Source organism: Leptodactylus fuscus, chromosome 7 (genome assembly GCF_031893055.1).
Source record: "Leptodactylus fuscus isolate aLepFus1 chromosome 7, aLepFus1.hap2, whole genome shotgun sequence".
Classification (NCBI taxonomy): domain Eukaryota; kingdom Metazoa; phylum Chordata; class Amphibia; order Anura; family Leptodactylidae; genus Leptodactylus; species Leptodactylus fuscus.
Window position 1 is genome coordinate 146,609,859 of NC_134271.1, and position 23,474 is coordinate 146,633,332.

Consider the following 23,474-nt stretch of genomic DNA (forward strand, 5'->3'; position numbering starts at 1 on the left):
TCATACACAATGTTACCTGTATGACAGACACATCACATACATAATGTTACCTGTATGACACATCACATACACAATGTTACCTGTATGACAGACACATCACATACACAATGTTACCTGTATGACACATCACATACATAATGTTACCTGTATGACACATCACATACATAATGTTACCTGTATGACACATCTCATACACAATGTTACCTGTATGACACATCACATACACAATGTTACCTGTATGACGAACACATCACATACACAATGTTACCTGTATGACACATCTCATACACAATGTTACCTGTATGACGGACACATCTCATACACAATGTTACCTGTATGACGGACACATCACATACACAATGTTACCTGTATGACGGACACATCACATACACAATGTTACCTGTATGACGAACACATCACATACACAATGTTACCTGTATGACACATCTCATACACAATATTACCTGTATGACGGACACATCACATACACAATGTTACCTGTATGACACATCTCATACACAATGTTACCTGTATGACACATCTCATACACAATGTTACCTGTATGACACATCTCATACACAATGTTACCTGTATGACGGACACATCACATACACAATGTTACCTGTATGACACATCTCATACACAATGTTACCTGTATGACGGACACATCACATACACAATGTTACCTGTATGACACATCACATACACAATGTTACCTGTATGACAGATACATCACATAGACAATGTTACCTGTATGACACATCACATACACAATGTTACCTGTATGACACATCTCATACACAATGTTACCTGTATGACGAACACATCACATACACAATGTTACCTGTATGACACATCTCATACACAATATTACCTGTATGACGGACACATCACATACACAATGTTACCTGTATGACACATCTCATACACAATGTTACCTGTATGACACATCTCATACACAATGTTACCTGTATGACACATCACATACACAATGTTACCTGTATGACGGACACATCACATACACAATGTTACCTCTTTCATGTAGCTCCTCCAGTACAGCGTGCAGGCCGTGGGTATCTTGATCCTTCTGTATGACATGAAGACTAACCCACAATGCTATCGCAGCTTCTCTTCCTCCATTGAAAATATCCTGTATTAAAGTCCGGGCCAATGTTTTTCTATCATTTTTTAGGCTGAGGTATTTCTAAAAAAAAAACAGGAAAGTCACGCATAAGAGCAATTATTAGAGATGGGCAAACCTCTCAAGATTTGTTTCATGTTCCAGTTCCACAGCTCGGGTCCCTGGTTTGTTTCAAGACAAAACACACATTTAATTGGCTTAAGCATAATACAGAATAGTCTTAGTCCTAGGAACCTATAGAGATATTTCTGGGCTTGTTTTTCGGTTGTCAATATTTCTATAAATGGTTTTTACAGGTAACAAATATCAGCGAGACCCGGAGGGCCACAAGAACAGGAAAACAAAGTGGCCAACATGGCCTAACAGCTACAGTATACATGGGTCAAACTACAGAACAAATAAGATACCCAACATATTACATTACATAATATCACTTAGAGTATACAAAGAGTGTAATGGTGGGAAGATACATATTCTAAGGATGCAAAATAGAGAAGAAAAATAATTTACTATGTATATAGACTACAGGTAGGGAGAGGGAATAAGAGGGTTAAGGGAGGGAAGGGGAGTAAGGGTACCACCTTGATGGGCACTCTTCCACGGTCCAGAATCTTCTTAAATTTTTCCACAAAGTCAGGGCTCATTCACATCTGCGCCCGGGATCTCCGCTTTCAGGTTTTCGTTTCCTGCCCGAAACTGTTATCATGATCAGTTATCATGATCCATGAGATCTTTGTGGACATCAGCGCTAACCAATAGGGTGGGAGTGTGCCACATTCTGGCAATTGTCATTTTGGCTGACAGTAGAATATCAGTTTACGGATATATTTTTTAACAAATTGCATGGGGCCATTTAAGAGTTCCATGGGGCATCCATTGGGAGAGAGGTAAGTGCCACTATTTTAATCAGGCGGTATACTTCAAAACTGGGTAACCACTGGGCAAGCCCAAAACGTGTATCAAAGAACCCTACTCTTCACAATGATGGAAGCAGAGCAGATCTGCTAAGAGAAGTATATGTGCCAAATGTGTACCATCTTAAAGGGGTTCCAACAGACTGGGACCAAAATCTTCAGAAGGTTTGGCAAGGAGAAGCGCTCACCCAATTGGATAACAATATGTTTATTAAGGCACGACGCGTTTCAGGCACTTAGGCCCTTTATCAAGTGCAATAAATCACCTTCCCAGAGCAGCTGGGAGTCTTAGTGGTTCCGAGTTCAGGCTCTCTTTCCATTTGCTTACCTTTACTCATACTTGTGCTGAATTTACTACACTAGGGTCGGCTCGGTGCCGTATTTTTCTTCTTCTCTTCATCTTAAAAGGGTTGTCCGGGATAAACTCAAATTATTCCCCTAAACTAAACCCCTTCCCCGCCTAACTTCTAACTTACTTATATTTTTTTTAAAAATGTATAATCATCTATATATTGTGACCACCCCAGGGATACTTTCTGATAATCCGGTGATATTCCATTTCACTGCTTCTAAAATGGAAGGTCACCTGTATTCTCCTCCTCCCCCCATCAATACTTACATGTCTTTCTGTGTCCGGGACAGTTCCTCCTCTCTTGAAGCGCCTGCACAGTCTGGAGGTGACTGAAGACATGCGCAGTAGAGATGGAAAACCACCTCTACTGCACAGGCCTCACAGGTACTTCTGGGCTGTGTGCAGCATCTCCAGCCTGTGCACAGTGAAGAGGAAATGAGGAGCCATCTCTCAGATCGGAAGCTATGATGGTATGCGACGGGGGGGCTTAGTTACTTGAGAAGGGCTATCAGTGGGCAGGATAGCTTAGCTAAGGAGACAGGGAGGGAGGGGCCTAGTAGTGTGCAGGGTAGTTTAGCATAGCTTAGCTAGGGAGACAGGGAGGGGGGTGTAATGCAGTGAGAGAGGATGGGGGAGCAGTGACAGCAGAGAGGTAGCGTAGAAGGTACACAGGAAGTTACATAGTAGGAAGCTACACCAAGTAAACAAATGCAGAAGATGCCACAAACACTTAGTAATCACTCAAATCACTGCTAAAAAATATATGGGTGCACTTTTAACCCATTAATAGCACTAAGAGACATTAAAAAAAAAAAAGATTTTTTGCCCAGAAAACCCCTTTAAGTGTACCTTATAACTGGCTTCTAATCAGGGAGATGTTGATGGACAATAGGTCAGGTACGCCATTTCCCTTTTCTGAGTGACCAGGTCAGCGTAAAGGAAAGACATAGACCCAGTGACCCAGATATGAGAGGCCAACATATACATTCAAAAGTCAACAATGTAGTAATAGAGTGAAAACTGTTCTTCCAAGTGTCGAGGAAACGGTATGCCTGAGAGTAATGGAAATTCTCCAAAGCTGGAAGGTAATGTGTGTCCTTGAAGTAGTCCAGGTTCTTCATAGAGCTACCCACAAAACATAGAGGACCATGACAGTATCAAATTCCATGTCTTGGAGTGATGGAATCCCACATGGCCAAGATTGGAGGGCACTCAGAAGAACTTAGCTATATAATTGTCTATAAGAGAACTCCAGGACATACAGCCCTTTCTAAGGAAGCCCATTGTGGGCAATATGGCAAAGATTTCCATTAATTGGGTTAAATGTGCTGCATAGGGTTGAGCCGATCTTGACTTTTCAGGATCGATTTTGAAATCCGATTTCCGATCATTTTTCATTCAAACCCAATCTCGATCCCAATTCCGATCCCAATGCAAGTCAATGGCATTTTTTTATTAATCGGAGATCGGATTTTAAAAGCAATCCTATTCATTATACAGCATGGAATCTAACAATTGTTAGAATCCACGCTGTGTAGTGAATAACTAAAGTAGCCAGAGGATTTTTTTTTAATCCTCTGGCTACTTAGTCCCCCTGGTGTCCATTTACCTCCAGAGATAGCTGGTCCGGTGCCCGGTGCCTTCCATCTTCTTCGCCTTGCTGCTGCTCCACGCTGCTCTTCTCCCTTCGCTGCCCCTCCCTGCCAGGTTAGGAGAGTGTGGGCGGGTTAGGAGAGTGTGGGCGGGGACTGGGAGGGGAGACATCACGTCTCCCCGCCCTGTACCCGCCCACACTCTCCTAAGCCAAAAGCCCCGCCTACCTAGCGCTTTAAACACTAACCTGGGAGGCGGGGGCAGCGAGGCAAGAAGAAGGAGGGCACCGGAGCAGCCATCTCTAGAGATAAGTAGCTGCTAGAGATGTTTAGTTTAGCCTCCCATTCGAATGAATGGAGGCAGCTGGCGCATAGGGGGTTAAGGCTGTGTGCCGGCTGCTTCCATTCATTCCTATGGAACTGCAGCAGAGCCTTCACACTGAGTATACAGCGTATACTCAGTGTGAAGGCTAAGCAAAGCATTGTGGGTAAAGATCACCGATCTCGATCCCACATAAAAAGATTGTGTTCGGAATTCCTATGGCGATTGTGAAAATTTCTCGATTGCCGATCGGAATCCGATCTTTTCCGAACACGATCGCTCAACCCTAGTGCTACATTTTTGTAATGAACAACAAAGGGATCTCCCTAACCTGCTTTAATTTTGGGTGTAAAGAAGGTGCCCAGTTGTACTTAAGGTTGTTTGCCTCCCATATAAAGTCCATGATCAGTATTTATACTTTATGAAGCATGTCGGGTGGTACACTCAATGGTGCAAAAATATGCCAGAGAAGGGTCAATTCTATGGCCATGATTTGGCCAAACTACAATACATTGTATTGTGACAGGTTTGAAGTTCTGCAGCAACTTATTGAATTAGAGGTGGGAGATTTTCTTTGTATAAGGACTCTTTAGGAACTGTCCGTTTGATATCCAGGTATGGTAAGGAGTGTGGGAAAAGTCAACATTTAGTTTGAGCTTGTTCTCTGAGTTATATTTTTCAATTGCATTCTTTTGAGTTGGCCATAACTTATAACTGACGAAATGTTATTGGACTGTTCTGCGGGGGCAGGGCACATTCTGAAAGTGGTCATCTTTGATGCAAAAATCCCATGTAATACCATGAAACCTCTTGGATCTGACCACCAAAATGTACAGCCTTTTATGGTCTTTTATAGTGGTGTTATTCTCAAAGAAAAAAGTATACAGAATGCTGCATTTCTGCTTTATATCACATCAGTATATTACACAGACCCCGGCCTGGACTAAGAGTAATAAGCAGCCATGGTGCTGTATACAAGTTACTCCAACCCAAACACATAACCATAAGGGATTCCCAACTCTTTGTTACTCCCCTGGTGGCCTACACATTTCCTTCTTGGCCCTATCATTCTTGATCTCCAGCATGCCCTTGTCTCTCATTCCAGGTGCCTAGCATGGCTATTGTTTGACTTCTAGAGCCAAATGTTGCTCCCCTTTTCATTTTCCTCCTTCACATTTAATAGACCAAAATCTGAATTTTTAGACCATCCTAGGAACGCCCCAAGACTGCTCATTTTGAGGTGGGGTTTACCTAAATCCTGTCCATTTTGTGTCTCTGTTCTAAAGATTGACATGCATGCTCGGCATTTCAGTATCAGATTGCATTCTCTATTGCTCAACCAGGGGTGTAACTTGAGGGGATGCAGAAGACCCTAGAAGGCCCATAAGCAATAAAGAGGCCGCAGTGATTGCAGCTACCACTAAACCCATAACCCAGGAGCAGGGCCACTGATAGGCCAGTACTACTGCTACTGGCAGGGCCGCCAATAGGCCAGTACTCCTGCTACTGGCGTCAGGGGCCCGGCCAAATTTAAAAATGGGGGGGGGGGGGCAAAGCGCGCTGCACATTTTGTCCCTCTTTTGGTTCTTCAAAAGTTGGGAGGTATGGGCACAGGAGGCAATGGAAAGATGTTAGAGGGTGGATGGGGGGGGGATTGTTGGGACATCGGGTGTGCGGAACTGCGGAGAGGGAATTGGGGCAATAATATATAATATATAATTATGTTTTTAGCTGGAGAACTACAAAGCACACAAGACCTGCAAAGGTATGTGTGCTTTGTATTAATAATGATGTAGGCTATGCTACTAGCATAGCAGCCTGTTTGGGGGTGGGACTTTCACTTTAAAGGAGTGTTCACATTGTGTCTTTGGCCTCCCTTGCCGGGATACGTTGGTAACCAGTCACAATCAGCTCCCCACTTATCCCTGCACGGAGAACTGCAGGCCCCCCTTTTTTTTTAATGGCCAGTTCTTCGTGCAGGGATAAGTTGACAGCTGATTCTGACTGGTTACCAATGGATCCCGGCAAGGGAGGCCAAAAACGCAATGTGAATAAGCCCTGAGGATTTATTAGGAGGGCTCTTATAGATGGTGCTGGCTCTCTATAGGCGCAGTCACACGTAGCAGATTATACCTGCAAATAGAATCTGATGAAGCCTTGTAATGCTGCTAAATAAAGGGAAATGTAATACAGAATTGGTATGACGCAAAATAAGGTAGTTTTAAAATGGCAGGGGGGGGGGGCAGACATTCAGGCTGTATGTGGCCCCAAAATTCCTGATGACGGCCCTGCCCAGGGGCCCCCATATCATTCCCAGTACATAAGGGCTGATTAAACTTCTTTGACCTCAGTTGAGATTTGCTTTGATGTCTGGCAGTCTGTGCATTGTATACTGCTCAATAAAGTAAAGGGAACACTCAAATAATACATCCTAGATCTGAATGAATGAAATATTCTCATTGAATACTTAGTGAGTTATTCCACTTTAATTTTGGGGGTGACCCCAAAACCAGGCCTCCATTGGTTAATACATTTGATTTCCATTGATGATTTTTGTGTGATTTTGTTGTCATCGCATTCAACTTTGTACAGAACAAAGTATTCAATGAGAATCAATGAGATAAATCTATGAAATGTATGTATACGAATGCCCGAAGCCCAGGGGTGAACCTAGCTTTTATTCCGCCTGAGGCGGACGACAGAAAGGGGGCGGGGTGTAGCGAAGGGGGGCGGGGCAGAGCGGCGTTAGCAGCCAGGGAGAGGACCTGCTCTCTGCCTGAGCGTGAGAGGAGGCCGGTGGAGCAGCGATGCGTCCACAGGGCCTCCCCAATCCACCGCTCGCTTCCCGTGCCGGGCTGCCGAGACAGTGACGCTAAGCCAGTCCAGGACACCTTGACCTGGTCTGGCTTAGGTCAGCAAAAATGCCGCCGCCCCCCTGGGGGCCCGGCATAGCGCCGCTTGAAGCGGTCGCTTCAGGTCGCCTCATGTGAGGTGTGGGGCTGCCGAAGCAAGATGGAGGAACTAGAAGTGATGATGTTGGAAGAAAATTATGACATGGTGGGGGTAAGTGAGACATGGCTGGACTCTAGATATGACTGGGCTGTAAATATACAAGGGTACAGCATGTTTAGAAAGGAGCGTACAAATAAGAAAAGGGAAGGGGTTTGTTTATATGTAAAATCCTGCCTTAAGCCAGTTCTGCGTGAGGACATCTGGGAGGAAAATGAATATGTGGAGTCCTTATGGGTGGAAATTACAGGAGGAACAAAAAATAATAAAATACTGATAGGGGTTTGTTATAAATCTCCAAATATAACGGAAGAAGCTGAAAATAAACTAATAACGCTGGGTTCACACCAGCGCCTAAACTCCGTTTTCAGGTTTCCATCTTCTGCATGTAGAAGAAGGAAACCTGTCATGTCGAGTCCGGCCGTGAGCGCCAGTGAGCGTTTTAGGTGCTCCGCGGTGAAACCATTTTTTGTAAACTGGACACAGAATTTTGAAGTATACTGCCTGATTAAAACAGTGGCACTTACCTCTCTCCCAATGGATGCCCCATGGCACTCTTAAATGGCCCCATGCAATTTGTTAAAAAATATATCCATAAACTGATATTCTACTGTCAGCCAAAATGACAATTGCCAGAATGTGGCACACTCCCACCCTGTCGATTAGCGCTGATGTCCACAAAGATCTCATGGATCATGATAACTGACCACCTGTCACATATGCTAGCTGATGCTGGGTTCACACCAGCGTTCAGGTCTCCGCTTTCAATTTCCATCTTCTGCATGCCGAGTCCGGCTGTGAGCGCCGGTGAGCGTTTTATGCGCTCCGCGGTGAAACCGTTTTTTTAAACCGGACACAGAGTATTGCATGTCTCACTCTGTGTCCAGTTTAAAAAACCAGTTTCGCCGCGGAGCGCATAAAACGCTGACCGACGCACACGGACAGAGACTTTTCAAGCCTATTCAAATGAATGGGATTGAAACATGCTGGCAGGTTTCCGTCTCCTGCCCCTGTTTTGTGCAGGAAACGGAAACCTACAGAACGGAGTACGGGCGCAGATGTGAACAAGTCCTAAAACAAATAGATGAGGCAGCGCAGAATAATAAAGTCATTATTATGGGGGATTTCAACGACCCAGATATCAACTGGGAGGCAGAAACCTGCAGATCCAACAAAGGGAACAGGTTCTTGTCAGTAATACAAGACAATTACCTATTGCAACTAGTGCAGGACCCAACAAGAGGCGAGGCACTTTTAGTGACCATAACATAATAAGTTTTCTTGTCTTGTACACATTAAGATGATGTTCATTAGAGGGGGTACAAAAACACTAAACTTCAGGAAGGCCAATGGTCACCAGCTGAGAGAGGAGCTTAGCAGCATAAACTGGGACCATGTCCTCAATGTGTCAGGAACACAAACTAGATGGGACATCTTCAAAAATATACTAAATAATAAGAGCACTAGAAAACACATACCCTATGGGAATAAGCGGCCAGAAATCATAGAAAACCAATATGGCTAACTAAAACGGTACAGAATGCAATGAGGGATAAAAAGGAAGCAACCTCATCTACTATGTAACTATATGTAAGAATATTTCATTCATTCAGACCTAGGATGTGTTATTTGAGTGTTCCCTTTATTTTTTTGGGCAGTGTGTATTTATTCACCCTGTCCTTTGGTGCATTGAGAAAGGTGAGAAAGGTTTATGATACACAGCCCGCCACTGACAGAAAGGAAGTTTAACTGCTTCTTCTGGCATTAAAGGTTTATCAGTGTATAGTCAAGGAGGGATTCTGTGGGGGAGGCTGTGGCACAAAAGTGGGCATGAATACTATGCGGGGGACGGGGACAGGATGGGAATGATCGGAAGTTTGTATGCATAGACATGTTGTGAACAAGTCTTCAAGGCGGTCTGGGACCAGATAGAGAAGGAAAGGGAATGTAAATCATGGTATAATGTGCTGATGGGATTCGGCAAACAGTCATGAGAAGAAGTTGTGCACTGGGCCAAGAATCATTTTTCCACCAGGGCTCATAAGGTTTGAGCATTCATACATTGAGCATGGCATGGGCTCTCTGCTCCGGTCTGATGCTGGCCACTCTTCACCTCTGGTGTCCATTGCTAGTCTCTTATTCCTACTTTCTGCTGACCAGTGATGGAGCTCCAATGGCACAGCACAGACCTGACTCCACATTCATCTCATAGTCTATGTAAATCCAATAGGGGGTCTTTTTAAAAGGGTTCCCACTTTAGTTGGATAAAGGAATGGTCTACTTATAGAGATTCCAGCTTCTATACAGTATGACAAGAGGAATATAGGTCACTGAAGAGACTGGTGTTTAAAAGGGGGTCTTCTGAAAGGGGTGGTCTTCTGGGGAGGTTTCACTGTATAAGTTTCTGCCCAGGGGCGTAACTACCGGGGTAGAAGCGGTAGCAGCTGCCACAAGGCTCGGGACACTAGGGGGGCTGGTGGCAGCTCCTACTGCTGCAGATGTTTTTTTTAAATAGGCTGTTACCTGCTGGAGTATCAAGAGGAGGGAATGGGTGGTGCAGGCTGTGTGTGAACAAGAGGGGTACATGGGCATGCAGGCTGTGTGTGAGAAAGATGGGGGGAATGGGGGTGCAGGCTGTGGGTGAGCAAGAGTGTGGTGGAATGAGGGTTCCCCCTGCCACATCACCCTCTTGCTAGCACACAGCTTGCACCCCCTTTCCCCTCTCTTGCTTGTACCCCAATTTCCCCTCTTGCTTATACACACCCTGCACCCCACTCTTGTTCACATACAGGCTGCACGCCTATGTACCCTTCTTGGGGGGAGGGGGGGGCGCATGTCGAACGTTCTCCACAGGGCCCTGTCATTCCTAGTTATGCCAATAGGATGGAGATCTGGAGTAACCTGTTCCTGTAACATACGATATCACACGGAGCTCTTGTATATAACACTGATAGTTCATCTCACCTCAACATCTGGGATATTCCGGGATTTCAGCTCACTCAGAAGTGATATAGGACTCAAGTTCTCCACAATGTAGAGCAGATCATCCTGGAAATACTCATATGTCATCCTCAGTACATGATCTTCATACTGACAGAGCTGCTGATAAAACTTCCGGGTCTCATCATCTAGGAAATGGAGGAGACACAAGAATGAAATCTTCTAGGACATGGAGAAGACTGGCAGCATTTTATGTAGAATTTCCTTGTCCTGGATCATTCTAGAAGCTTCTGCAGATGACAATCCACAAGCCTGTCACTTAGCAGCACTACTAGGATGGATTTACAGCACACATTAGTTTTTTCATATTTGTATTTGTGTATATGTAAATATACGACAGGCTTAAAAAAGTGAAAAAACATCTACATTTTACTGTTGTATAAGGAACACGTTGGTGACCATTTTTGCAATATGTTTTATTGATAAAATTTATTTCCTTTCAGTAGAAAACCGGCACTAATAATTCTCTAACTAGTACCTCGATTATGATTAAGGGGGCTTTATGATTGGCAAAAGTAATTTTTAACTAATCATCACTTTAGAAAGGCTATTCCACACCTAGATAGAGATAGAGGGGGATAGAGATGGAGGGGGGACATGAAACTTGGGACAGAGATGGAGGACATGAAACTGGGGACAGAGATGGGTGACATGAAACTGGGGACAGAGATGGTGGCGGGACATTAAACTGGGGGGAAGCGATGGAGGGACATGAAAATGGGGGCAGCGATGGGGGGACATGCAACTAGGGACAGGGATGGGGGGACATGAAACTGGGGGAAGATGAAGGGGTTATATGAAACTGGGGGAGAGATGGAGGGGGACATATAATTTACGGGTGACTGTAGGAGGATTATACTGTGTGGGAGCACATGAAAAATGAACGAGAATGGGTGGAGTCAACATAAAAGTGGGCATAGCTAAATTTGCACATTTTGTCCCTATTTCTGCTCTTCATAAGTTGGAAGGTATGCTAATTAGTTCCTCCGTGCATAGGAAGTTCTCAGCCAGCTCTCCTCTCAAGGGCATCAGGCTCAGATCCTGGACCTGCCAAGTCTCTGATACTTGTAGTCATCCTGAGCCTGACCTCTGGCTATTCCTGACTATTCTCCTGCCATGACCTCTAGATTCTGTGTCTGATACTGGTATTTATCCATACTCAGGCTATTATTGATCACTGCCTTCACCTTTAGATGTGACACCCCAGATTTGTAGTGTTTCTCCCTCTAGTCACCTTACTACCTGACTACTCTTCATCATCACTTGCTTTCTCTTTCCCGGTCAACAATTATTCTGAAGAAGTGACCTGGGGATCTTCCGCAGAAAAATCCAGTTGTCTATTAAAGGGCAACAACCCTTCATATTCCAGTATAGACAGCAAGTTGGCAGTGGTCTGTACTGTCAGAGCAGGTGAGACACATGTCTGGAAGAATCCTGACCATCTCTGGGAGAATCTTGACCAACTTTAGAGGAATCCTGACCATCTCTGGAGGAATACTGACCATTTCTGGAAGACTCCTGATCATCTCTGGAGGAATCTTGACCATCTCTGGAGCAAGCCTGACCATCTCTAGAAGAGTCCTGACCATCTTTGGGGAAATCTCGACCAACTTTAGAGGGATCCTGACCATCTCTACAGGACTCCTGATAATTTCTGGAAGAGTCCTGACCATCTCTGGGGAATCTTGACCAACTTTGGAGGAATCTTGACCATCTCTGAAGGAATTTTGACCATGTCTGGAAGAATCCTGACTATCTCTGGAGGAATCCTGACCATTTCTGGAGGACTCCTGATCATCTCTGGAGGAATCCTGACCATCCTTCAAAGAGCCCTGACCATCTCTGGGGGAATCTTGACCATGTCTGGAAGAATCCTGACTATCTCTGGGAGAATTTTGACAAACTTTAGAGGAATCCTGACCATCTCTGGAGGAATCCTGACTAGAGATGAGTTCATAATCGAATACAAGGCCGCATACGCAGTAAAAATTTGTATCCCCTCCCACCTTCGCTGGCACATTTTTTGCACCAACAACTGTGCAGGGAAGGTGGGACAGGAACTACGACAATGGAGGCAGTGAAAAAAATTGAAAAAACCCATTGGCTGCCGAAAACATGTGACCTCCCAATTCATAAGAATAGTGTCGGCCATCTTCGTCTCATTCTCGTTTTGGAGTCAGGAATAGTCAATAATAACAGCTCTTTTCAGAGCTCAATAATAACTAGCTAGCTAGCAAATCATGCAGCTTAGCAGCAGGGGACGTGGAAGTCGATACCCAGCTGGGTATCAGCTCCAGAGTCCAGGTACTGGAGAGGGGCTGCCAGCAGTGCCCCTCGCCAGCACCAGGGTACGTTGGTGAGCACGTGGAACTGGATACCCAGCTGGGTATCAGCTCCAGAGTCCACGTATTGGAGAGGGGCTGCCAGCAGTGCCCCTCGCCAGCACAAGGGTACGTGGGAGAGGATGTGGAACTGGATACCCAGCTGGGTATCAGCTCCAGAGTCGATGTACTGGAGAGAGGCTGTCAGCAGTGCCCCTCGCCAGCACCAGGGTGCGAGGATGTGGATACCCAGCTGTATATCCACTCCAGATTCCAGGTACTGGAGAGAGGCTGCCAGCAGCAGCAGGGGACATGGGTGAGGATGTGGATTTCCAGCTGGGTATCCACTCCATAGTCCAGGTACTGGAGAGATTCAGTCAGCAAACAATTTACTCTTCCTCATCCTTCTCATCCTCCTCCTCCTCCTACAACCCCAGCCACTACTACTGAATGTAGTAATAATTTCTTTTTTTTTTTTTAAATGAAAATATTTTTTTTTTCATGCATACCCCCCACAGCGGCATGCAAAACAATTTTTTAGGGCTCCCCCCACAGGGGCCTGCAAATTAATGTTTTAGGGCTTCCCCCACAGGGGCCTGCAAATTAATGTTTTAGAGCACACTGCTGCTGCATGGCTCTAGTCGCCCCAAGGGCCAAAAAAATGAAAAACTGCTGCTACAAGGCTCTAGTCACCCCAAGGGCCAAAAAAATAAAACACTGCTGCATGGCTCAGTCACCCCAAGGGCCAAAAAAATGAAAAACTGCTGCTACAAGGTTGTAGTCACCCCAAGGGCCAAAAAATAAAACACTGCTGCTGCATGGCTCTTGGCACCCCAAGGGCCAAAAAATAAAACACTGCTGCTGCATGGCTCTAGTCGCCCCAAGGGCCAAAAAAATGAAAAACTGCTGCTACAAGGTTGTAGTCACCCCAAGGGCCAAAAAATAAAACACTGCTGCTGCATGGCTCTTGGCACCCCAAGGGCCAAAAAATAAAACACTGCTGCTGCATGGCTCTACTCACCCCAAGGGCCAAAAAAATGAATAACTGCTACAATGGTGGGATCCCCTGAAACAAAGCATTTTCTTCCATAGACTATAATGGGGTTCGATATTCGTTCGAATAGTTGAATATTGAGATGCTATTCGTAACGAATAACGAAAATCGAATTTTACTGTTTGCTCATCTCTAATCCTGACCATTTCTGGAGGACTCCTGATCATCTCTAGAGGAATCTTGACCATCTCTGGAGCAAGCCTGACCATCTATTGAGGAATCTTGACCAACTTTAGAGCAATCCTGACCATTTCTGGAAGACTTCTGACCATCTCTGGAGAAATCCTGACCATCTCTAGAAGAGACCTGACCATCTTTGGGGAAATCTTGACCAACTTTAGAGGGATCCTGACCATCTCTAGAGGACTCCTGATCATTTCTGGAGGAATCCTGTTTATGTAATGACAGTCACCTCTATTACAAAGTGTCTGACCTCTGCATAAGCAATACCGCCCCTGCTACCTCTTGTGTCACCCCCTCTACCTCATAGATTGTAAGCTCTTGCGAGCAGGGCCCTCAGTTCCATTGTGTGAAATGACTTTCTTTGTAATGTATCTTTGTCTGTATTTGAACCCTACAAATTGTACAGCGCTGCGGAATATGTTGGCGCTATATAAATAAAATTTATTATTATTATTATTATTATTATTATTATTATTATTATTATTAAATCCTTACCATCTCTAGGTGTTTTATTATCCATTCCTGAGCCTGGGGAAATATTAAAATCCCTGCAAGAAAAAGGAAAAATATTCATTACATTTGGGAAAAAGTTCTTTAACCCTTAAGGTAGAAGAAGATTTTCAGTTTGTATATAATTGTTTTTAGCCATATCTATTTTGTAGAAATCTCTTTCTTCATGTCCTCACTATCTGTGCAGTATCCCAAAGTGCTGCTGCTTTAAGTGTTTGTCTTTTGTGCCTCTGGGTTATGTTGGTATGTCCCATCTTCTATGTTGTATGTAATTGTTATGCAGTTCAAACCTTTACGCTTGGTTCAGCCCTAACCAATAACAGGCCATTGGGCCGGGTTGTAGGAGATCTAGCTCTCCATGGCGGCCATTGAAGTCCATTGTCTGCTGTGTCCCAGTTTGTGAGAAGCTGGTTTCCTGCAGTTTGCAGATGTTCTCATACAGCACTGCGACTGGACTTCAGACAGCCCTGAGAAGAAAGTACCACCGTTTGGACTATTGGACATCGTGCCAGGAGGGAAAAGAAGCAGATGTACACTGTTATCAGTTCTTGTTGTGTCTGCATGTCATAAAACTAGGCCCGGAAGTGGATCTCCCTGTAATGGCATGTACCCTGTGACTTTAGTATATCATATTTCCTATAAGTATCCACTAGATGCTGCAATAAACTGAAACATTTGCTTGAGATACACGGTATAGACCATACTAGGTAAACGCTCAAAATAGATATTGTGTATACTTTCCGCTTGTATAGATTGTTTTGGGTGCCCAATATACCTGCCCCATACGGGTGAGAAGCAAGGGGTCTACCTGCCATACAGTAGAGATCATACTTCACATACGCTCAGAATACATAGCGTGTATACTTACAATACACTACGCTTGTATACATCATTTTTTGCGCCCAATTTACCTGACCCATAAGGGTCAGAAACAAAAACTCTATTCGACAGACAGTGCACACCATAGTCTGTATACACTCAATATATATACCCTGTATACTTGTAATTCCAAATGCTTGGATACATCTGGAAATGCGTACGGCTAGCGGAAGAGGACAGGGGTGTGGAAATACAGCTGGCAAGCTACTGCGAATCCAATGCCTACTGGGGAGGGGCAGCCAGAATTGTGCTCATCCACAACCCCCGGCTAGATGGCAACATTAAGCAGGGTGCAGGGTACAATGATGACGAGGCCCAAGCACCAGGAACAGGTGTTGCAATGGCTAGCGGATAATGCTTACAGCTCCTTATCCACCAGCCAGTCAGCCACTACCTCAAGTCCTCTTCCTTGCCAAAAGTCTGGTCCTCCTTCCTCCCAACATGCCCAATCTTCCCAGCACAGTCATCCCACATTTCCCCCCTCCCAGGAGATGTTTTCAGGTCCCTCACTCTGTCCAACCACTTCACCAATCCCAGTAGCTACCAGACGACTTTGTGTGTCCTGTTGCCCAAACACTGGAGCATTCGCCATCTCTGGGTGATTTAGTTGTTGTGGACCAGCAACCCGTCCCCAGTGACGATGACGAGACACAGTGAGGTCAGGTGACATCAGGGTAAGAAGTGGTTATGTGCGGTAATCAGGAGGAGGAGCATATGAAGGAATTAGAAGAGGAGGTGGTGGACAACGAGGCCACCAACCCGACCTAGACAGTGGTGATATCTAGGGGGAAAACAGTGTAGATGTGGAGGCAAGTGCAGCACCAAAGAAGGTGGCTAGAGGCCGAGGCATGTCCAGAGGCAGAAGACAGCTGCTTCACAGAAGCCAGGCCTGAGCCAGCAAGGCCCAAGATGTTATCTCTTCTAGCCACCAGAGAAAAACTCCCCCATCGAGGCCACGTTCCTCGATTGTGTGGAGATTTTCAATGTATACGCAGAGGACAAACTGAATGCGGTTTGTACACTTTGCAAGTCTAAACTGAGTAGTGGCTTTGAAAAGGGCAACCTTACCACCTCTGGCGTGCGCTGTCATTTGTAAGGCAAGCACTGGGCTCAGTGGGAGACAGCAAACGCAGGACAATTGTCGTCCGGCGTTGCCGCCACTGCCTCTCTCACTGTTGCCAGTGCTGGCGCTGGGGAGTGCACCCTCATCTGCCCCTTTTCCTGCCTCTGCTCCTTTCGCCTGCACCATCATGCGCTTCTTCCCAGCAACTCCCCATCTCCCAGGCGTTTCATTGCAGGCAGAAGTACAGCGCAATCCACCCACATGCCCATGCCTTCAACGGCCTCATCTCAAGACTGCTGACCCTGGAGATGTTGGCGTTTATGTTAGTGGAGACTCAGGCCTTCCGTGACCTGATGGCAGCTGCAGCACCTCGCTATGCTGCCCCCTAGCCATCACTACCTCTTGGTGTGCCGTCCCCGACTTGCACCAGCACGTGTCCCCTAACATCAGTTGGGCCCTGAGTTCCGTGCTTTGCTGTAAGGTCCACTTGACCACCGACGCATGGAGAAGCGTGTGCGGTCAGGAACGCTGCTTCTCTCTAATTACAGGCTGGGTGAATGTAGTGGAGTCTGGTCCCAGGGTGCAAACTGGGGTGGCCTATCTCCTCTCCCAGCCCAAAATTCTTGGCAGGGGTTCTCTGAAAACCTACTCCTCTGCTGCAACCTAGACCACACCTGTGACCTGTAAATGCTTCAGCACTGGGGTGTGGAGATGTCAGCAGGTCATGCTGAAGCTCATCAGCTTGGCCGATAGAAAACACACTTCCCCCGAGGTTAGGGATGCCATCCTCGATGTGACGGCAATGTGGTTTTCGCTGCTGCACCTGGGCCCAGGCATGTTTGCATATGTGATAATGGCCGGAACCTGGTAGCAGATCTGGAGCTTCGCAGACTCAAACACGGTCCACACATGGCCCACGTTTTCAAGTTGTTGGTGAAAAGGTTCTTTGAAACCTACCCCATTGTGCATGATATACTGGTGAAAGTGTGGACATTTTCGTAAGTGAAAAGTAGCCTGAAAACATTCAGAGCACACACTGTCATCTTCTCACTGTTGGCTGACGGAGGAAGACGAGGAGGATGAAGTGGCATTTGATGTCACTGTCCCACACAATACTAGCGGAAAAGTTCAGTGCATCCCATTGCTTCAGCACGGATGGTGTGAAGGGGAGTGGAAATGGAGAATGACCCTTCCGGTGGGGGCAGCGAAGTCATGCCAAGTAAAACTCTGGCACACATGACTGACTTCATGTTGGGCTGCTTTTCCGGAGACAAAGGCATAGTTCACATCATGGAGAGCAAACAATACTGGATTTTTGCAATCCTTGACCCCCGGTATAAAAATAACATCTCGTCTTTTGTTCTGTTAGGGGAGAGGAAAAATCGCATAAATGATTGCCACAAGCACCTGGTGCAGAATATGATGGAAATGTTTCCGTCAACCCTCACTGGCGGCAGAGAGGATATTTCCTCCAAGAGGCTAACAACTGCCATCCAGTCCACAACCACCAGGGGAACACTCTCCAAGGTCTGGGACACGTTAATGCCCCCCCCCTGGCCAAACAACCGCCACTGAGGGGGCCTAGTGTCATCAGGAGGGAAAAGTATGGCACATGTTGCGTGAGTACCTGGCCAACCACAGCCCTGTCCGATCCCTCTGCGCCTTACACATATTTGGTGTAGAAGTTGGACCTGTGGCCCTTGGGGTGAGTGGAGGCTTCCCCCAGCTGAGGTTTGGGTGAGTTTGGCGAGGTGGTGCAAGTAAGCCCCGCAGTTAGCCTTTTTGGTGGCATAGAGTGTACACAATGAACCCCAACTGTCACTTGCAGAGCCACTCTTCTACTTGTAACTGCACGATAGAACCTGCCTGTCTATGCTCTCTTGAGTTAGAAATAGATTGGTGCCCCTGCATTTTAAGTTTAGGCCCCATTCTTTTGCTTTCTTCAGCTCACAAACAGATATCTCTTTTTATGCCTCTTAGTGCCAATTCAGCTGTGCCACCCCCAGGATTAATTCTTTCACCCCCATCTTGGAGTTGTCACTTGCCCCAGCAGTGTTTAGAGTGTCAGGGCCACGTTGTTGCTTCAGTACAGGTGAATACTGTATACCAGTGGTACGGAATTTCAGCCCTAAAAAGTAGTTTTGAGAACTTTCTGCAGGATGAGCCTATAAGCTGATGGTGTTTATAGACTCTTTAAGCAGTGTTGCTGTTTTCAGAATATTTCCTGCCTATCGGAAGGTAAAATCTCTCTCTGACCCTCGGCACGATGTCTCTCCCTATCTCTCCAAGCCGCAAATGACACGAACATGGCTGACACTATTCTTATGAATCAGAGGTCACCTGATTTTGCCAGCCAATGGCTTTTTCCTATTTTTTTTCAATGCCTACTTTTTCCTCCATCCTGTCCCAACTCCCCTGCACAGTTATTGGTGAAAAAAAAGCGCCAGGGAGGGGATACAAATTTTTACTGCGTTTGCCACGTGGTATTCGATTAGAATCAAATATCTCGAATAGCCTGATATTCGATCAAATACCTATTTGATCGAACGGTGTTCACTCATCTCTACAAAGCTACTAATCTGGGTGGCATCTATGCCGTTTGTGTGCAGGATTATTTTAGGAGGTGACACGCTATGTTACCAGAAATGGCCATAGCCACATCTAGTCGCAGGGCGCCTATGCTGTAACTTTGAGGTATGTGTGACACATATTAATTCCTGGCTGTGGTTTTGCTGTTACTGCTTTATGAAATGTGGCCGAAATAACTCAGCACTTCACTTAGAGAAAAGTGAAAGTAGCAGCAGCCGGGGACTGGATGCAGCAATAGCTACATCTGGGTACATAGTGTGTCGCCTCCTACAGGTGTTACCTCACTCTGCTCCCAGTCATATCCATTTACCACTACTTGTGGGTTACACATGTACTTACATCACTTCTAACAGGAAAGTACAGGTGTAGCAAGGCAAATAGTGATAAACACATGTGGCTGGGACAAAGAGTCCTGGGGCTGAATTAGGGTGAGTTCACACGGAGTAAAATGGAGTGTAATTTGGAGCGTTTACGGAGCGTTTACGGAGCGTATACGGAGCGTTTACGGAGTGTTTATGGAACGTTTACATAAACGCTCCGTAAACGCTCCGTATACGCTCCGTAAACGCTCCAAATTACACTCCATTTTACTCCGTGTGAATGCACCCTAAGGGTGCATTCACACTGAGTAAACGCTAGCTTATTTTGTAGAGTAAAATTACACTTGTAAATTTTGCTATCCCATTGACTTCAATGACATTTTACAGGCGTATTTTTACAGGCGTATTTTTTACAGGCGTATTTTTTACAGGCGTATTTTTACACTTGTAAAAAAATATCATTGAAGGCAATGGGATAGCAAAATTTACAAGTGTAATTTTACTCTACAAAATAAGCTAGCGTTTACTCAGTGTGAATGCACCCTTAGGGTGCATTCACACTGAGTAAACGCTAGCTTATTTTGTAGAGTAAAATTACACTTGTAAATTTTGCTATCCCATTGACTTCAATGACATTTTACAGGCGTATTTTTACAGGCGTATTTTTTACAGGCGTATTTTTTACAGGCGTATTTTTACACTTGTAAAAAAATATCATTGAAGTCAATGGGATAGCAAAATTTACAAGTGTAATTTTACTCTACAAAATAAGCTAGCGTTTACTCAGTGTGAATGCACCCTTACAGATAAATTTACAACCGGTGCATAAAATACATATGATGTGTGATCTTTCATTGTATTACATGTTATTGTATGCACTGGTTGTAAATTTATCTGTAATTCATCCCCAGGAAATACTGTGTGCAGGGGCCACTAATAGACATAATACTGTGTGCAGGGGCCACTATGGGACATAATATTGTGTGCAGGGGCCACTAATGGATATAATACTGTGTGCTGGGGCCACTATGGGGCATAATACTGTGTGTTGGAGTCACTATGGGGGATAATACTGTGTGCAGGGGCCACTATGGGGTATAATACTGTGTGCTGGAGCCACTATGGGGGATAATACTGTGTGCAGGGGCCACTATGGGGCATAATACTGTGTGCAGGGGCCACTATGGGACATAATACTGTGTGCAGGGGCCACTATGGGGGATAATACTGTGTGCAGGGGCCACTATGGGGCATAATACTGTGTGCAGGGGCCACTATGGGGTATAATACTGTGTGCTGGAGCCACTATGGGGGATAATACTGTGTGCAGGGGCCACTATGGGGGATAATACTGTGTGCAGGGGCCACTATGGGGCATAATACTGTGTGCAGGGGCCACTATGGAACATAATACTGTGTGCAGGGGCCACTATGGATATAATACTGTATGCAGGAGCCACTATGGGACATAATACTGTGTGCAGGGGCCACTATGGGGCATAATACTGTGTGCTGGAGCCACTATGGGGGATAATACTGTGTGCAGGGGCCACTATGGGACATAATACTGTGTGCAGGGGCCACTATGGGGGATAATACTGTGTGCAGGGGCCACTAATGGATATAATACTGTGTGCAGGGGCCACTATGGGGCATAATACTGTGTGCTGGGGCCACTATGGGGTATAATACTGTGTGCAGGGGCCACTATGAGGGATAATACTGTGTGCAGGGGCCACTATGGGACATTATACTGTGTGCAGGGGCCACTATGGGACATAATACTGTGTGCTGGGGCCACTATGGGGTATAATACTGTGTGCTGGGGCCACTATGGGGCATAATACTGTGTGCAGGGGCCACTATGGGGCATAATACTGTTTGCAGGGGCCAATAATGGACATAATACTGTGTGCAGGGTCCACTAATGGACATAATACTGTGTGCAGGGCTTACTAAAGGACATAATAGAGTGCAGAGGAGGGGGTCAGTATGTGGTCAGTATATGACTTACTGTATAGTGATGTCTTTCCTGTGGGTACAGTATGTGGTTAGTGTATGACTTACTGTATAGTGATGTCTTTCCTATTTGTACAGGGTGAGGTCAGTATATGATTTACTGTATAGTGATCTCTCCTGGGTGTACAGTATGTGGTCAGTATATGACTTACTGTATAGTGATGTCTCCTCCTGTGTATAAAGTATGTGGTCAGTATATGACTTACTGTATAGTGATGTCTCCTCCTGGGTGTACAGTATATGGTCAGCATATGACTTACTGCATAGTGATGTCTCCTCCTGTGTATACAGTATGTGGTCAGTATACTTACTGTATAGTGATGTCTCCTCCTGGGTGTACAGTATATGGTCAGCATATGACTTACTGTATAGTGATGTCTCCCCTGTGTATACAGTATGTGGTCAGTATATGACTTACTGTATAGTGATGTCTCCCCTGTGTGTACAGTATGTGGTCAGTATATAGCTTACTGTATAGTGATGTCTCTCCTGTGTGTACAGTATGTGGTCAGTATATAGCTTACTGTATAGTGATGTCTCTCCCGTGTGTGTACAGTATGTGGTCAGTATATGACTTACTGTATAGTGATGTCTCCTCCTGTGTGTACAGTATGTGGTCAGTATGACTTATTGTATAGTGATGTCTCCTCCTGTGTGTGCAGTATGTGGTCAGTATATGACTTACTGTATAGTGATGTCTCCTCCTGTGTGTACAGTATGTGGTCAGTATATGACTTACTGTATAGTGATGTTTCCCCTGTGTGTACAGTATGTGGTCAGTATATGACTTACCGTATAGTGATATCTCCTCCTGTGTGTACAATATGTGGTCAGTATATGACTTAGTGTACAGTGATGTCTCCCCCTATGTGTACAGTATGTGGTCAGTATATGACTTACTGTATAGTGATGTTTCCCCTGTGTGTATTGTATGTGGTCAGTATATGACTTACTGTATAGTGATGTCTCTGCAACTTCTCCTCTGTCTTGGATCTATGATGTTATTTCCTCATTGACTTCATTGGATCTGACTAAACATTTGTGACCCTCTTATATCTCTTTAATACCCCCACCCTAAAATGGGAACCTATATATAAATATATATATATAGAGAGAGAGAGGGAATGAGAGAGAGAGAGAGAGAGAGAGAATATAAGGCGAGTGTCTTACCTGAAAGCTGTATACGGAGTGTAGAAATACAAGATCTACAAGGAAGAGACAACTTAGAAAACAAAGGAAAAGGGGAAAACTGCACTAGTGACATTGTTGGAGTTCTTTGGTGGTTGACTCGTATAAGATGAAAGTCATACTTTATTTTCTTTTCTAGAAAGATCTTCACAACTTCCTTACTGTGAAAATGCTTCTTCATTCAGCAGGTGTTGGGAGTTGTCATCAATGATAATGTTAGGAGTTGGGCCGGAACCTCCGCGGCAGCATGCAGGGGTTGCTGGCCCCCTCCTGAACCAGACTGTGGACTTCCAGTGCAGGGGGTCATGCGACCTGCTGGAGCCTGTATAGGTTTGGCTTTCACCCCGGCTTGCTGCTGGCTATACAGTTAACCATGGATATTAGCTCCTTCTGCCTGTGTCCCATATGCCTCTGACTTGATCTCCTGCTTTGCTTTCCTGACTCTGCTTTCACCTCTTGATTTTGTACTCTGCTATCTCCTGTTGACCACCCTGGCTTACCTTTAGACTACTAGTCCTTGAACCTGATTTTGTACTGCTCTGCTCTCCTGTTACTGACCCGACCTGCTTGACTTCTCTTCTGGATTACCTCTCTGTACTGCGCTGAATTTACGTTTACGACTCAGATTGTCCGACTACTCTTTGGTGTACTGCCACCTTCTTCTGGCTACCACCAACAATTGCCTTCCTGTGCTTCAGACCTTTGTCTCAACTCTGAAAACCATCAGGTGATTCCAGTTTCTGAGCCTTCTGTGTCTAGTAGTGCGCTGTGCATCCGGCTTTCCCTGAAATGTACCGCACTGCCCGACGGTAAACCCCAAGTCCATCCCCACCATCAGGGGTTCTGGTGAACCTCTCTGGAGGGTTGGGGTTGGTGTAACCTGGGATGTGCTAGACGCTCAGCGCAGTATTGTGCCATTTTGTTCATTGTGTCTGGAACCAATACTCAATACTGCTCGGTGCTGCATCTGGTTCCTAACAGAATAGACAGCCTAAAAAGATACTTTATTGGGTGGAGT

The 23,474-nt window shown here is 45.4% G+C and overlaps 1 protein-coding gene across 1 annotated transcript in view; it reads right to left on the reverse strand.

The window, feature by feature from the left end:
- LOC142213427 (NACHT, LRR and PYD domains-containing protein 3-like) overlaps positions 1 to 22,637 on the reverse strand; it is a 102,787-nt gene extending 80,150 nt beyond the window's left edge. The window contains exons 1-5 of the mRNA XM_075281744.1: positions 22,439 to 22,637; positions 14,384 to 14,436; positions 11,730 to 12,267; positions 10,295 to 10,458; positions 1,033 to 1,204 (exon numbers count right to left, since the gene is read on the reverse strand). Of these exons, the coding sequence (XP_075137845.1) occupies positions 1,033 to 1,204; positions 10,295 to 10,458; positions 11,730 to 12,267; positions 14,384 to 14,436; positions 22,439 to 22,637 (1,126 nt within the window). The remainder of the gene's footprint in view (positions 1 to 1,032; positions 1,205 to 10,294; positions 10,459 to 11,729; positions 12,268 to 14,383; positions 14,437 to 22,438) is intronic.
- Positions 22,638 to 23,474: the final 837 nt, after the last annotated feature.